We start from the raw sequence: 13,950 nt of genomic DNA on the forward strand, positions 1-13,950 counted from the left end.
ACTCATGCCTTTATATAAGGACTTGGAAGCTAGAAATATAACTTTTTCTACACATGGGAGTCTTACTATCTGAATGGAGATAAGGATTCTAAGGTTTTCTTATTAGACTTTTCCTCTTGATTGAGCTTGCCACCTACTACTAATGTACCTCACCTACTACTAAATAACTAAACATGATTAAGAAATAGCACACGGCCTTAGTTTGACTCCCTAAGTAAGCAGCATCACCCATGAAACTTTTTCTCTACATCCCTGTTTTCTGGGTCCAAGGAAATAATGACTAGGGACTTTGTCATTCAAATTGATTTCCAAAGATTGAAGTTTTTGACAAGTAATGACTAAGGATATAAATCATGAAAAAGAAACAATACTAAGTCGTGATGACCTAATGAGATAATGTTCTTTTCTATGAGATAAATTTCTATGTTATGTTGTCAAATTATTAATATAGATGCGTAATTTGTTACGTAAACATAAGGAAAATTGTGCGATAACACAACACTGTTTCATCTAACAACATGCATGAACAAGTCCTTTCCTTTTCCTGTGAAACTTTGTATGAAGCGTATAAAGAAAATAAATAAATAAAAAGTTTATTTTATTGGTCCGTTGTGCTTTGCTATAATTACTTCTTCTGTTTGGTAGCTCCTCAATTATGTCTTTCGTATGAAATATTTTTTAAGCAAAAGCTAGCCACTTGTGATTAACTTTGTTCAAGTTGCACCAAGAGGAGCCCCACAAAAACGAGATTAATTTAATTTCCAGGACAGGCTGCTAAATATAATAATAATATCAATAACAAAAAGAAATGTCTGGATGTTTTGATTGATGTTTTTTTCCTTCTTTCATACATGTGTATTAAAAGCCCTCTGGTTTGTCTGTCTTTGCTCCCTTGGTATGAAAGATACAAATACATTGAAGGGGCTTTTAAATATTAGTGACCGTATGGATGTTACTATTCTAGAAGTTTTCATGCAGTTGTTCCCTCATGAATGTTTTTAGGCAGCCAACTGCTTGTTAAGAATGTGCTTTTGTATCGTAACTAATTAACTTTCATGTACGGGTTGATGTGATGATGCCTTTTCTTGTACTACTTGTTGACTGCCGTAAGAACTTATCAGTTGCGGGCTATGATAAGCAGTTTTCCATTCGTCTCCTAAACACCTCATACAGATTTAACAACAGTCATTTCGAAGATTTTTCTAAAAGATAACAGTAGTAACAGATCCAAAGAAAGGAACTCTATATGTATAAAAGTTTTATGCTACAAGTTTATTTTGGTGCTACATATAGGTTTATTTCATGACTGCTCTTTTGTTTTTTTGGTCTAGAAAAAGTGGTGTGATTTTCTTTACCTTCAATGCTTGCTTTTGTTTCCATGCTTTTCATTCATCATTGTTGAAGATGAGAGTGTAGATGAAGGAAAACAGAGAAACAAGCTCTTGGAAAATATGGGGTGACCCTGCTCTGCCAAAGGAGGTGACGGAATGCACGATTTTAATAGCTGCGGAAGGGGGAAGGCCCTCCAGGAAATATGAAGAAGAAAAATATATAAAAATCATTACAAAAAATGAAGAGGAGTATGAAAATCTTGAAGGCCCAAGGAAATAATGTTCTTGAAGACAGGCTGAAGATATATATACACTGTAACTTCAAGAACAGAGCTGATTCAATTAGGACCTAATCATGATTAAGGGATGTAACCTTGCAGTGAATGAAGAGATGATCAATTGGCTGTGTGGATATTTATTTGGGCACAAGGAGAGGCTGAGACAGCTCAAGTCCACCTCATGCTTTCCCTCACCAATCCCTTTGACTAATAAGTCCTCAAGTTGCCTCTCCAAGCTCTTCATATTTTTTAGGAAAAAAAACAGATTGATGTGATTGTTTTTACTTCCTATTTGATTTAGACACTTGGAATGAAAGAAAGGCCTGAAAAATCCCAGTGACAGGCTAAATGTTTGAAGTACATAACCTATCCCAAAATCTGGGAGTCGTTTAATTTGTATTTTCTGTTTTTAATCGTCCCTTGATCACGATTAGGTGCTAATTAATTAAATCACCTCTATTCTTGAACTTCTACTCTTACAAGATTTTAGTAACTTCAGTTTTCTTACATTAAAAGTAAAATAAAATCCATGTGCTATATCAGAATGCAGCTTCTTTGTCAAACAGAACTATCTATATATATATATGAGGAAAAAGGATACAAGGGTGACTGTAACAATCATATACTTATTGGTGGACTAAGCTCATGCTTAGCAAACTCTAAAATTATAAGCACTACATGAAACATAACATATTTGAACACCATTCTCAGTTCTCACATACAAAAACCCCTTATACTTAATGTAACAACCTCAAATTTACCAACACTCGTAGAACTTGATGTCCACCTTGAGCCTGAAGTACACTTCACCTTCAAATGCATCTGTGTTGATGGTTGCGATTCCCCGGTGCATGAAAAAGTCTCCGGTGCCACCCACCACGGATATGTCCCTAGTTTTAATCAAAATGGGATCGAACCCAATGAAATTTATGCTGCCTTGGTAGTCTGTGCTGTTCAGAGCAAATGAGAAGGCAAGCCAAGAAGTGAATGTGTTCTTTGTATCATATATGTACATCCCTTGAGCCCTGCCAACAGGCTTGGAGTGCAGATTGTTGTCAAGGGTAATGGGATCGTCGAAAACCACAATGTTTCCGAAATGATTTTGGGGTGCCAAGATGGTTAGATTGGCTCCTTCAGGAGCTGCTACAATTGCTGATGTAGCATTGGCAGCATTTTTACCATTGTAAAGAATGTCATGGAAGAATAGCACCAAGTGCTTGCATGGCTTGTACTTGTTTTTATTTCTTGGGAAGGCTGAAGATAAAGCAAGGAACATGAAGAAGAAAAGAAGAACAGAGGTTTTTCTTGCTGCCATTATGGGTTATGAAAAGAAAGCAGAGAGGCAGAGGCAGAATAAGCAGAGAGAAAATGGAAAGTGGAAGATTCCAAGTTCACAAGGGTGAGCTTTTGCTTCTTGCTCTACTTGTGAGTTTGCTATATCTCTCCCAACTCATGCCTTTATATAAGGACTTGGAAGCTAGAAATATATCTTTTTCTACACATGGAGTCTTACTATCTGCATGGAGATAAGGATTCTAAGGTATTCAAACAATAGTCCACTTTTAAAAAAAAATTAGATGCGTAATTTGTTACGTAAACATATGGAAAATTGTGCGATAACACAACATTTTCCTGATTGCAGCTGCCATCAGACACCATCACCGTACAAAGAACTTTCAAGGGAAGCTCTCGTCTTATGTGATTGACATTTCTGACATGAACCTTAGCATCAACTAGTTGCAAGGAAGTTTCAGCTAACAACATGCATCAACAAGTCCTTTCCTTTTCCTGTGAAACTTTTTATGAAGCGTATAAAGAAAATAAATAAATAAAAAGTTTATTTTATTGGTCCGTTGTGCTTTGCTATAATTACTTCTTCTGTTTGGTAGCTTCTCAATTAGATTATGTCTTTCGTATGAAATATTTTTTTAAACAAAAGCTAGCCACTTATGATTAACTTTGTTCAAAGTTGCACCAAGAGGAGCACGACAACAACGAGATTAAATTTAATTTCCAGGACAGGCTGCTAAATATAATAATAATAATAGCAATAACAAAAAGAAAAAACTTTAAAAGAGTTGGGCTCAAACTCCACTGGGATTGTTGAGTATAAAGGTATAGGGAGGAACCATTCACTCTTCAGCAACGAGGCCAAATTGAAAACCGCTGTAAAAGTCTCAAGTCATAATTACCAATGCTAATAATTTAGAGAACCAATTTTTTCTTGCCAAATGCTAAAAATTTAGCATCGGCTGCAAATGCGAGTTAAGCCAATTGACCAAGATAGTGTGTTCGCCTCCTTATACCCAAGTTCAATCCTCCTCCCTCTACATTATAATCGTTAATTATAATCAAATTTTTAATATGTGATATATACAATCTGCATGTTATGTTATTATATTATTAAGAATTTAAACTCTTCACATGTTTTGGTTCACCACAACAAAGAAAACAAAACTGCTCAAATTAATAAATTGGCATATTATTAGCCTTCGGTGGAAACAAGACTAGCTGCAGCGCAGTAGAATAGTTGTACACTGATTGAGGTCCATAAATTTGTGCCTTTTTGCGTTCTATTCTGGTGGGAGATAGGTGGAGGTAGGTGTTGATTTAGATTTGAGTGCTGGTCCAAATGAAAAGTGACATATAATATTCTTCTTCATATATACGGTAGGTGAGCTCTAATAAGTCCAAGCTCAAGTTAGTCAAGTGTACCTCTTAACATTCAAAATAAGAAAAAATTGACCATTAATAAGGAAAGAAAAAGACATCCAAAATATTTCGTTACCTTTCTTCAAAAAATAACCCCTTTAACTAGGTTATTAGCAAAATTAACCATTTTTATAAAGTAAAAAAGACTGTATTTTAAATGGTTAGAAGCATTTATTTTTGTACTTAAAATCGCTCGTCTCTATTTTAGTATTATTTACTTGTGTGAAAAATAAAGAGTGATGATTTCCCCACTTCAATTTTATCCACTTATACTCCATTTTATAACAAAAAAAAGAGTGTAAGTGGATAAAATTGGAGTGGGGAAATCATTACCCAAAATAAAAAATAAAAAGCAATAATATTCTAATAAGTGGCCAAGAGAGGATGGATCGTCGGTGTGCACTGCCCTACAACCGACTTAATTCCCAACTCCAAGTCCAATTAATCGTCATTTCCAATGTTGGAGTATAATAATTCTTTTTTAGGTTTGACATACCTAATCAGTAAAATATAATTTATTAATTCATTAAGTTAATTATCGCGCTGTGCAGAAAATTCTGATTGAGTGTAGTATGTGTGGTGCCAATAATTTCTTACATATTTTAGTTATTTTTTTCGGGTGATAAGTTTCTCATTCTTTATTGAAAACGAAAGGTTTAGGTCAATGGTTGGTGGATTCCCCCTCCCCTCGCATGCCACAAGGATCGAACCCAATGAGATTTCTTTCCTCCAATGTAACTGTTAAAAAAAAGGGAGCTTTCAACGAAAGGTCTAGGCTGGCAGGGTTTAATCAAGTGATGTGCTTGGTTTGATCAAGATTGGCCTTTTTGATTACCTAATCTCTGTTTAGTGGAATAAACACACCCTAATATTATTTTAGTAGAAGGAATATGCTGCTCTCTTTTAAATAATTGTGTAGCAGCTAGACAACACAGATAAGAGAATATTGGAACCTGCCCTTAGGTGGCTGTGGCTCATTCATGATAGCAATATAGAGAGGAAATCAAGCCATCAAGTTAGACTGCAAGAAGAAACACAAGTAGAGCCATAAATTCGTCGCTTAGATAATCAGTTGAAAATTATTGCAGATATTTAAAATTTGCACTTTTGAAAATTATAAGTGAGGTTTGCTGGCACGATCAGAGTTTGGAAATCCTTGTCATGTTTGGGGTTGCTAGCTTGTATTCATATTGTGATTGACTAGTTTTTTTTAGTATGATTTGTTTCTTGTGGAAGGAAACTTGGTAGCTCAGTGTGTAGCTCTTGGCTGCTTGTGTTGTGTGTGCGTTTTGTTTGAATAATAATTCTCTTCGTTTCAAAAATATACAAAAAGGTAATGGCAAGCCATTCTATATGTGCTTCATTCTCACCTACCGCATCAATTACAGTTAGAACATACAATTTTTATATTGAATAATGCATGCTTGCAATCCCTAGGGCTAAGGAAATCATAAACGATGAAATTTAAAATGATGTAAATTAATGTTTTAGAATTTGTAAAGTTTTTTGTTTGGATAATGTATTTAAATATATATTTAAATATTTTAAAATTTTCATTCACTTGGAATTGTATCCAATCCATACTTATAAAGATTATTTTTAAGTTAGTGACTTACATAGAGTTGTTAAAAATCACTAGTAAATTGGCAAGACTTTTACTCTTAACAATTAGCCTTGAAAGTATGGAAAAGTCATTCATTTAATAAGCTTTTTAAAAGTCATTAAGTTTTTGGATACTACCAAACTTTTTAAAGACTTTTTAAAGTCACAACTAGACACCACCAAACTTTTAAGGGAGGTTCACTATTATACCCAATATAGAGTATCAAATTATAAAATAAATTTTTAAAAATTAAAAAAAAAAACTTATATGAAATGGTCTTAAGAAACACGCTCAAAGCCCATTTACAATATAACAAAGAGGCTTTTAACTTCTTATAAATTACAAAACTGCCATCAATTTCTTAAAACAAGCCCAACCCCAAAACCTCATAAAAAAAACTCAAAACACTCAATAGGGCATCAAAGTAATTTAATAATCAAAATTAAATTGAATATGGCCAGTTGTCATTTTTTGGGTATTTTTTGAGTTTGTTTATAGAAATTAAATGGTGTAGTGTTTATCTATATCATTAGTGCTAAAAATGAGTATATGACTAAATATCTCAACTTGTAAATACCTTTAACTACTTTTTATAAGTCACAATTGAACACCACTAGAGTTTATAAACTCTTTAAAAATCTAAATTGAATACCTCCAGACTTTTAAACTCTATAAAAGTCATTAAAAGTTTGAATTGGATACAAGAATTTAAAGTTGGACTTCATGACCTCCAAATTACATGTGTTTTTTTTTCCATATGGAATTTCTAAATTTCTATGCTCTTTTAAAAAAAAAAAATCAAACATGGGAATTTGTGTATGTCAATTTAGAAATTCTAACTTTTGTCTGAATTCCAAGTTTATTTCCCCCATCCAAATGCACCAAATTACAATGCAATTCATTAATTCAAATATGCGCTACATTTAAACTTCACTTGTTTTTAACTAGTAAGATACTAACAAGTGTATGTTCATATAAGAGTAGCTTTATGCAACGGGCTTGAAAGAGATTTTATTCCTGCACCCAAGGCCAGAAATTAAAATAGGGCCTTAAATTCCCTTTAATTTGTATGTAATCATAGTTTAACAAGAAAAAAAAAAATCTACACTCACACATGTATTTTCTTTTTGGCTTAAATATAGTAGTTTAATTGAACTAAAATAACAAATGCAAATCACCATATGGTTGACAGCAACAAAAACTAGAATAATTAAATATTTTTTGGAAGGAAGTGTTTGATTAATTACATATTTGTTGTTCCAAAGTAAATTAATAATTTTTAAATGTGGATCCTTGTATTCTTAAAGATTTGAAATGATTTTTACTTGGCCCTTATAATTTTGAACTCTCCAAAACTCACTTTAATATGGGCTTAAACAATTATATATAACATATACAAATATAAAAAATAAAAAATAAATTTGGGACCCTTGGTCTAAAGCCCAGACCCAAGGCCGGTTCTGGTCTTAGGTTTGATTTCCCCCTCCCCCAATATTAGGGATGGCAATGAGCCGGTTCGGGAGCGGGTATGGCTATACCATCCCAGTCCCCATACCCATTCCAGTCTCCGATAATAATTTTCGGGGAATCCCTGTCCTCGTCCCGTCGAGGAGCTTTCTCCCAAATCTCCCCTGAATCCCCAATTTTTTTTCCCTAAGATTGCTCTTCTTCTTTTCCCCTTCCCCCCATCCCAACCATCTTGTCGTCTGCTTCACAGAGTGTTGCATTCCTAAGAGGATACAAATTAATGTGCAAACAACCAATTAAAAATACCCGCAAGTGCACGAATCTAACGAAGTATAGATTATGTAAGTACGGGGTCGATCCCACGAAGAACTTGTCGGTTTCCTATAAGTTCTAGTTTGAGTACGTAAAGAACACTTAATTGACACACCACAAATGCACAAATGCAAAATGGAAACTAAAAATAAGTAAAGAAATGTAAAAGAAATGAAACAACACAAGAAAACTAAAGAAAAACACAAACAGCATTTTCTATCACCATTTTATCACCACTTTATCACCCGTGAACAGTGAACAGTGGCGACCGGTCGTTTTTTACAGAATCGTTTTTCAAATTTTGACGAGATGAGCGACCGGTCGTCAGGTAAAAGCGACCGGTCGTTTAGCACAGAGTCGAAATTCTCTGCTTTTCAGTTTCGACCTCTGTCCAGTGTTTTGCCTATAACTTTCCAACCGTTTGTCCAAAATTCACGTTCTTTATACAGTTGGATTCAGCACAGAAAATGAAAGAACACAACGCGGACCAAAAGTCCAAAACAATTACAGAAACAAATAAAATTCAGTAACAAAGACACATAACGTGTCGAACACACAACTCACACACACATTAGGGGGGGGGTTTGATTTGTTTGAAGTGACCTATTTTTATTGCATGAAAGTAAATGGACTTTAAAATTGAATAAGAAAGGCATAGATGAATTATCAAAGAGTGGAATTAAAATGTAACAAACACTAGGGTTTCGGAATCCACCCTAAACAATTCTACCAATGTTCATGAATACTCAAGTGATGAACTCTATGTTGGAAATCCCTCCTTAGTGGAGTCAAGGAGTGCAGCAACTCACGTGGGCATGCTGTTAAAGGGAGGAAACAAGGCATGTGAAGCAGCTGGAAAAGAGAAATTTGTGGGCTGCTGAAGGTGCATGGCTCGAGGCTTCTTTATGAGCCTTTGTGCATGTGGGCATGTGGCTGGTCCCTTTGTTGGCATGTGCGTGTGGCTGATTTTGGAGAGAAAAATCAGCCTTACTTTATTGACTATTAAATGGGCACCAAAGGAGAAAAGGTGCGGCTGCTTTCTTCAAAGCTGGTGGGTTTGGTGCTTGTCTGCATTCATTGGTGATTGAATAATGCTTTGCATTATTTGGCTCTGCTTTTCCTATTTAATAAGGAGGCTTGGCAGAGAGGAGTGTGTGCGTGTGCTTGTGTCGCACCAAAGAGCCAGAGAGAGAGCACGGCAGAGAGGAGAAATGGGAGGGAGTGGACTGCTTGTGAGATGCAAGCAAGCAGTCCCACGAACTCCAGGAGATGTTTCAGCTGGTATTTAGCTGGGTTCATCAAGGGTTCAAGAGAGGGTATATCTCTTGGAGAGAGAGTGTTTTTCATATTTATGAGAGAGGGTGTACAAGGGGTGTATCCTATTGGATACGGGACTCGGGTTGGGTGTAGAACTCTTGAGTGGTTAATTATTGTACTTGTATCTTTCTCATGTTATAGTGAAGGTGGTGACTCTCTGGGGATGTAGGTAGGTTTTTGCCGAACCCCGTAAATTCTTGGTGTGTTCTCTCATGTATTTACTCATTGTCATCTTGAGCTTGTTGGTTAGTTTGTGTATTTCTTCCATCCGGTTATGCCGTGACGAGGGGGGAAACCGGTGTTTTCCCAACAAGTGGTATCAGAGCTTTGGTTCGGTGATCACGGTTTTTGTGATTGCGGATTTGTCATGGTGGAAGGATTTGTTTCACAAGATGTGGTGGAGCATGTTTGATGGAAGATGAAGCTTTACTCTTGGCAGTGAAGAGTGAAGGACATCCTTGTTCAACCGGGGCCATGCAAGGGCGTTGATGGTAAAGGATGGCAAGCTGGAGAAGATGACGGTTATGAGTGACTGTCAGGAGATCTAGTGATCACAGCAGGTCTAGATCGGGAAGACAGTGAAAACTACAGGAGTAGCAGTGAAGGTATAATTCTTGGAGAAGTTTCTCACAATCTCCAGGGATGACATTTCTTCTTGTGGGTGTTAAATTCAGGTGGTACGCACTTTGGGTGGTGTGATGTTTGTCCCATAGTTGCAGAGAATTTAATATCCTTGAGCCACGAGACTCCAGGAGCTGCAGAAATTTTGTTGCAGGGGGAGCTCTGAAAAATCACATGTGGCTAGTTGCATGATCCTAGCAAAGAAAGAAGAATGTGGTGGGTTGTTGCTGGAAACGGGGCGCGCTGACGAGTTTCCGGGGTTGAAGACGATGGTGAGAAGAAAGTCCTGCTGGTGAAGGGGAGAAATTCGAGATCCCTCTTCGGAGTCCACTGTTGATTGTTGCTCGGTGTAGTTACACATAGTATTGGCTGGTTTTGAATCAGGGGGAGCTAGGATAAAAATGTTTGATTCGGTTTTGTGTAGCTGGTACAAGGAAAAGCCAATAGTTTGTCTGTGGTATTTACAGACAGCATCTCTGGTTTGAGATGGGCTTCAGGATTGAAGTGTTGACACTAAGTCGGGATGGGGGAGATTGTTGGAAATCCCTCCTTAGTGGAGTCAAGGAGTGCAGCAACTCACGTGGGCATGCTGTTAAAGGGAGGAAACAAGGCATGTGAAGCAGCTGGAAAAGAGAAATTTGTGGGCTGCTGAAGGTGCATGGCTCGAGGCTTCTTTATGAGCCTTTGTGCATGTGGGCATGTGGCTGGTCCCTTTGTTGGCATGTGCGTGTGGCTGATTTTGGAGAGAAAAATCAGCCTTACTTTATTGACTATTAAATGGGCACCAAAGGAGAAAAGGTGCGGCTGCTTTCTTCAAAGCTGGTGGGTTTGGTGCTTGTCTGCATTCATTGGTGATTGAATAATGCTTTGCATTATTTGGCTCTGCTTTTCCTATTTAATAAGGAGGCTTGGCAGAGAGGAGTGTGTGCGTGTGCTTGTGTCGCACCAAAGAGCCAGAGAGAGAGCACGGCAGAGAGGAGAAATGGGAGGGAGTGGACTGCTTGTGAGATGCAAGCAAGCAGTCCCACGAACTCCAGGAGATGTTTCAGCTGGTATTTAGCTGGGTTCATCAAGGGTTCAAGAGAGGGTATATCTCTTGGAGAGAGAGTGTTTTTCATATTTATGAGAGAGGGTGTACAAGGGGTGTATCCTATTGGATACGGGACTCGGGTTGGGTGTAGAACTCTTGAGTGGTTAATTATTGTACTTGTATCTTTCTCATGTTATAGTGAAGGTGGTGACTCTCTGGGGATGTAGGTAGGTTTTTGCCGAACCCCGTAAATTCTTGGTGTGTTCTCTCATGTATTTACTCATTGTCATCTTGAGCTTGTTGGTTAGTTTGTGTATTTCTTCCATCCGGTTATGCCGTGACGAGGGGGGAAACCGGTGTTTTCCCAACACTCTAAACGTGTTGATGAAGATGTTCGCAATCAAGACCAGTACGAGTGGCTCAAGACGCATTGATTCTCTCTAATGTACGTAAAGTGCAGTACGAGTGCTACAATACTTGTGCCTTCCCTATAATCGAATCTAGGTGTGCTTAGTACTTTGATTCAATTACAAGAAAAACCCATTAAGTTCAAAGAGAATATGAACATCACAAGAACCCTAATAGCATGGTGTTTACATTAGGTATTCAAGAAACCAATTCACATGGATGATTCTTACTTCATCCATTTATTGCTTAGGATAACATGAAGATACACATAATCCCAACAATCTCAAGAAGCATGCTTTCAAAGGTGATCAATCAAAGAAGAACATACATCAAGGATAGATTAATTTGGTGAATTGGAATTCATCAACAATATCTAGAAATTCATACACTCAAGCATCAAAACAATAAGGTAATCATGTTTAGAGCTTCAACCTAAGCCCTAGCTATGGAGTTTAGTTCCTCATAATCATTTCAAACACAAATTCGAAATATAACTAGAAAGAGTTTACAGATTTGGAAATGATGAAAGCTTGAAGTCTTCAATGGTGGAAGTCTTCCCTCTTCTTCCTGCAGCTGCACCTCCTTCTCCTTCCTTAGCTTTTAGCTCTCCAATCTGCTCCTCAATTGTGGAAAAAAATGCTGTAATGGATCCATTTCCCACGTTGAAAAGCCTCTCCAATATCAGATTGCACTTCCTTTTGCTTCCCTCTCTCCTCCTTTCCAGCTTTTACTTTTAGTATTCTAATGCAAAGTCTTCACCCATTGTCTTCTTGTCCCCTTGCAAATGATGAAGCCTTGTCCTCACAAAGATGCCAAATGCTTCAGAAAATATCTCATCTACTAAGGTAAATTCTTGTTACCAAGTGTTATGGTAACAAGAATAATCAAGATGACACAATGGAGGTAAAAGCTGGCCAATTCCGGATTTCCAGAGCTGTGGTAACATGCTGGATTGGTTGGATAGGCAATACTTGTTCAATGGAGCTCAAATTTGGATATGTTGTAGTTAACATCCATTGGAACAAGTCTCATGAAGATCATGACCTCATCCGAGCACCAGAGCATGTTGATCCCAGGCCAAGAAGTTGACCTACGAAAATGAACAAAAACAAAGTTTATAACCAATAATGCACTTTTAGCTCATTTTCATTCCAACCAAGGTAAAATCTAAGAAAACACAAAAAGGAAGTAAAAAGCTATAAAATGTCAAGAACTAACTCAAAATAGTGGGTGAATAACATGAAAAATCATGTGTAAAAATGAACCGAACACAGAGCCACCATATATCATGGTTATTATTAGTCTTGCCCTCAACCAACAACGTAAGCAAAAAATTGTTTTTCTAATCAAGGAAAAAAATAGCAAACCACCTTCAAAGGATGTTGATTAGTGTCATCAAATTGAAATAGCATGGGAATATAGGCACTACTAGGTTTGTTTATTGGGTTCAAACGAAGGAGGCTAATGGAAACATAAAAGCCAACAATAAATGTTGATGGGTCCTCGAGCATTTCTCAGATCAATCTTTTCTCTTTGTGTTCTATTGGGTCTTTGGTGTTCTTTTTGTTTTTGGGTTTAAATCATGGGTATTCTGCTTTTCTTGTTTACAAATTACAACATATACATAGATATATTATATGTATATTACTATAAATAAAAAATTATTTATTGGGCCGGGTTCGGGATGGGAATGACAATAACATCCCCACCCCGTATTCAAAAAATTACTCGTAAACTCTCTCTTAAAACATGAAGTTTCCCTATGAATTATGATTAAGGTCACTACTAATCATAGCAGACTACATAAACTTCCTTAATCCTCTCTCTTATTAGTGAGATTACAACAGAAGTAGAACTACTATCAAATAATTATAACAATTCTCGGGGACATCTTACTAGCAATATCAACCACGGGAACTTTTCTTACATAATAGGGATACATTTAATACATCTCTCACAATCAACTGCTTCTTGATCAATCGAGAAGAGCATATTGCGCATGCACATTTATCATGCGCAAGAATTTCTCGAACCCTAGTGTCACTAATAACATTCATACAACTTGATGTCCATCTTGAGGCGAAAATAATATGCACCCTGGAAAGTATCAGTCTGAAATGTAGCAATTCCTCTAGCCATGAAGAAGTCTCCGGTCCCTCCGACAACCGAAAGATCCCTAGTTTTTTCAGTCATCAAATCCGCGCCCATAATATTCAACGTGCCCTTGTGCTCACTTGAGTTGAACACCAAAGTGTACGCAAACCAAGCCGTGTAGGTGTCTTTCCTGTCGTAGAAATAGAAGCCCTGAGCTTTTGCGACGGGTGGAGAATGAAACTCGTCGTCGTTGGTAATGGGGTCATTAAACACAACAAGCATGCCAAAATTAGACTCGCCAAGCTTGCTCGCATTTGCCACTGTTGCAGACGTCGCATTAGCCTTGTCCTTCTCGGTGCCGTCGAACAGCTTGTCGTGGTAATACAGCATCATCCTCTTGCATGGCTTCTCTGCTTTGAATTTTGAGGCTCCGGTTGTTAAAACAGATGGGGAAACAATGAGGGCCAAAATTATGAAGCAACTTTTTTGCGTAAAAGTTGTCATGGTGGTTTGATCTGATTGTTGTGTTAATTTGATTGAACCACCACCAGATTGGTTCAATTTATATCTAAGTTTGGAGGCTGATTGATCTGTCTTTATAGAAGTAGGATTTTATTGAAGAATATGCCCAAACGGTTCTTGTACAAAAATTTGAGCACTTATAGTTTGTAATTTACTCTGTTTTTGTACAACAGAAAAACAGAGCAAGTGCCAAAACAGTGCAAATGCAGAAGCATCTTTTTGCAAGGGATCAGAGAGAGAGGTTGTTTTTAAGGT

At 37.1% G+C, this 13,950-nt stretch overlaps 2 protein-coding genes across 2 annotated transcripts; both read right to left on the bottom strand.

Annotated features, from left to right (window-relative positions):
* Positions 1-2,153: 2,153 nt before the first annotated feature.
* Positions 2,154-3,050, bottom strand: LOC110762224 (disease resistance response protein 206-like). Its single transcript, XM_021964833.2, has one exon. It carries the CDS (start codon positions 2,922-2,924, stop codon positions 2,367-2,369), a length of 558 nt encoding a protein of 185 aa, XP_021820525.1. The 5' UTR covers positions 2,925-3,050; the 3' UTR covers positions 2,154-2,366.
* A 9,782-nt stretch (positions 3,051-12,832) lies between these two features.
* On the bottom strand, positions 12,833-13,714 carry LOC110762230 (dirigent protein 5-like). The gene has a single exon (XM_021964839.2). The coding sequence runs from the start codon at positions 13,675-13,677 to the stop codon at positions 13,123-13,125; it is 555 nt and encodes a 184-aa protein (XP_021820531.1). The 5' UTR covers positions 13,678-13,714; the 3' UTR covers positions 12,833-13,122.
* Between the last annotated feature and the right edge of the window lie 236 nt (positions 13,715-13,950).

Source organism: Prunus avium, chromosome 5 (assembly GCF_965620075.1).
Source record: "Prunus avium chromosome 5, drPruAviu1.hap1.1, whole genome shotgun sequence".
Lineage (NCBI taxonomy): Eukaryota > Viridiplantae > Streptophyta > Magnoliopsida > Rosales > Rosaceae > Prunus > Prunus avium.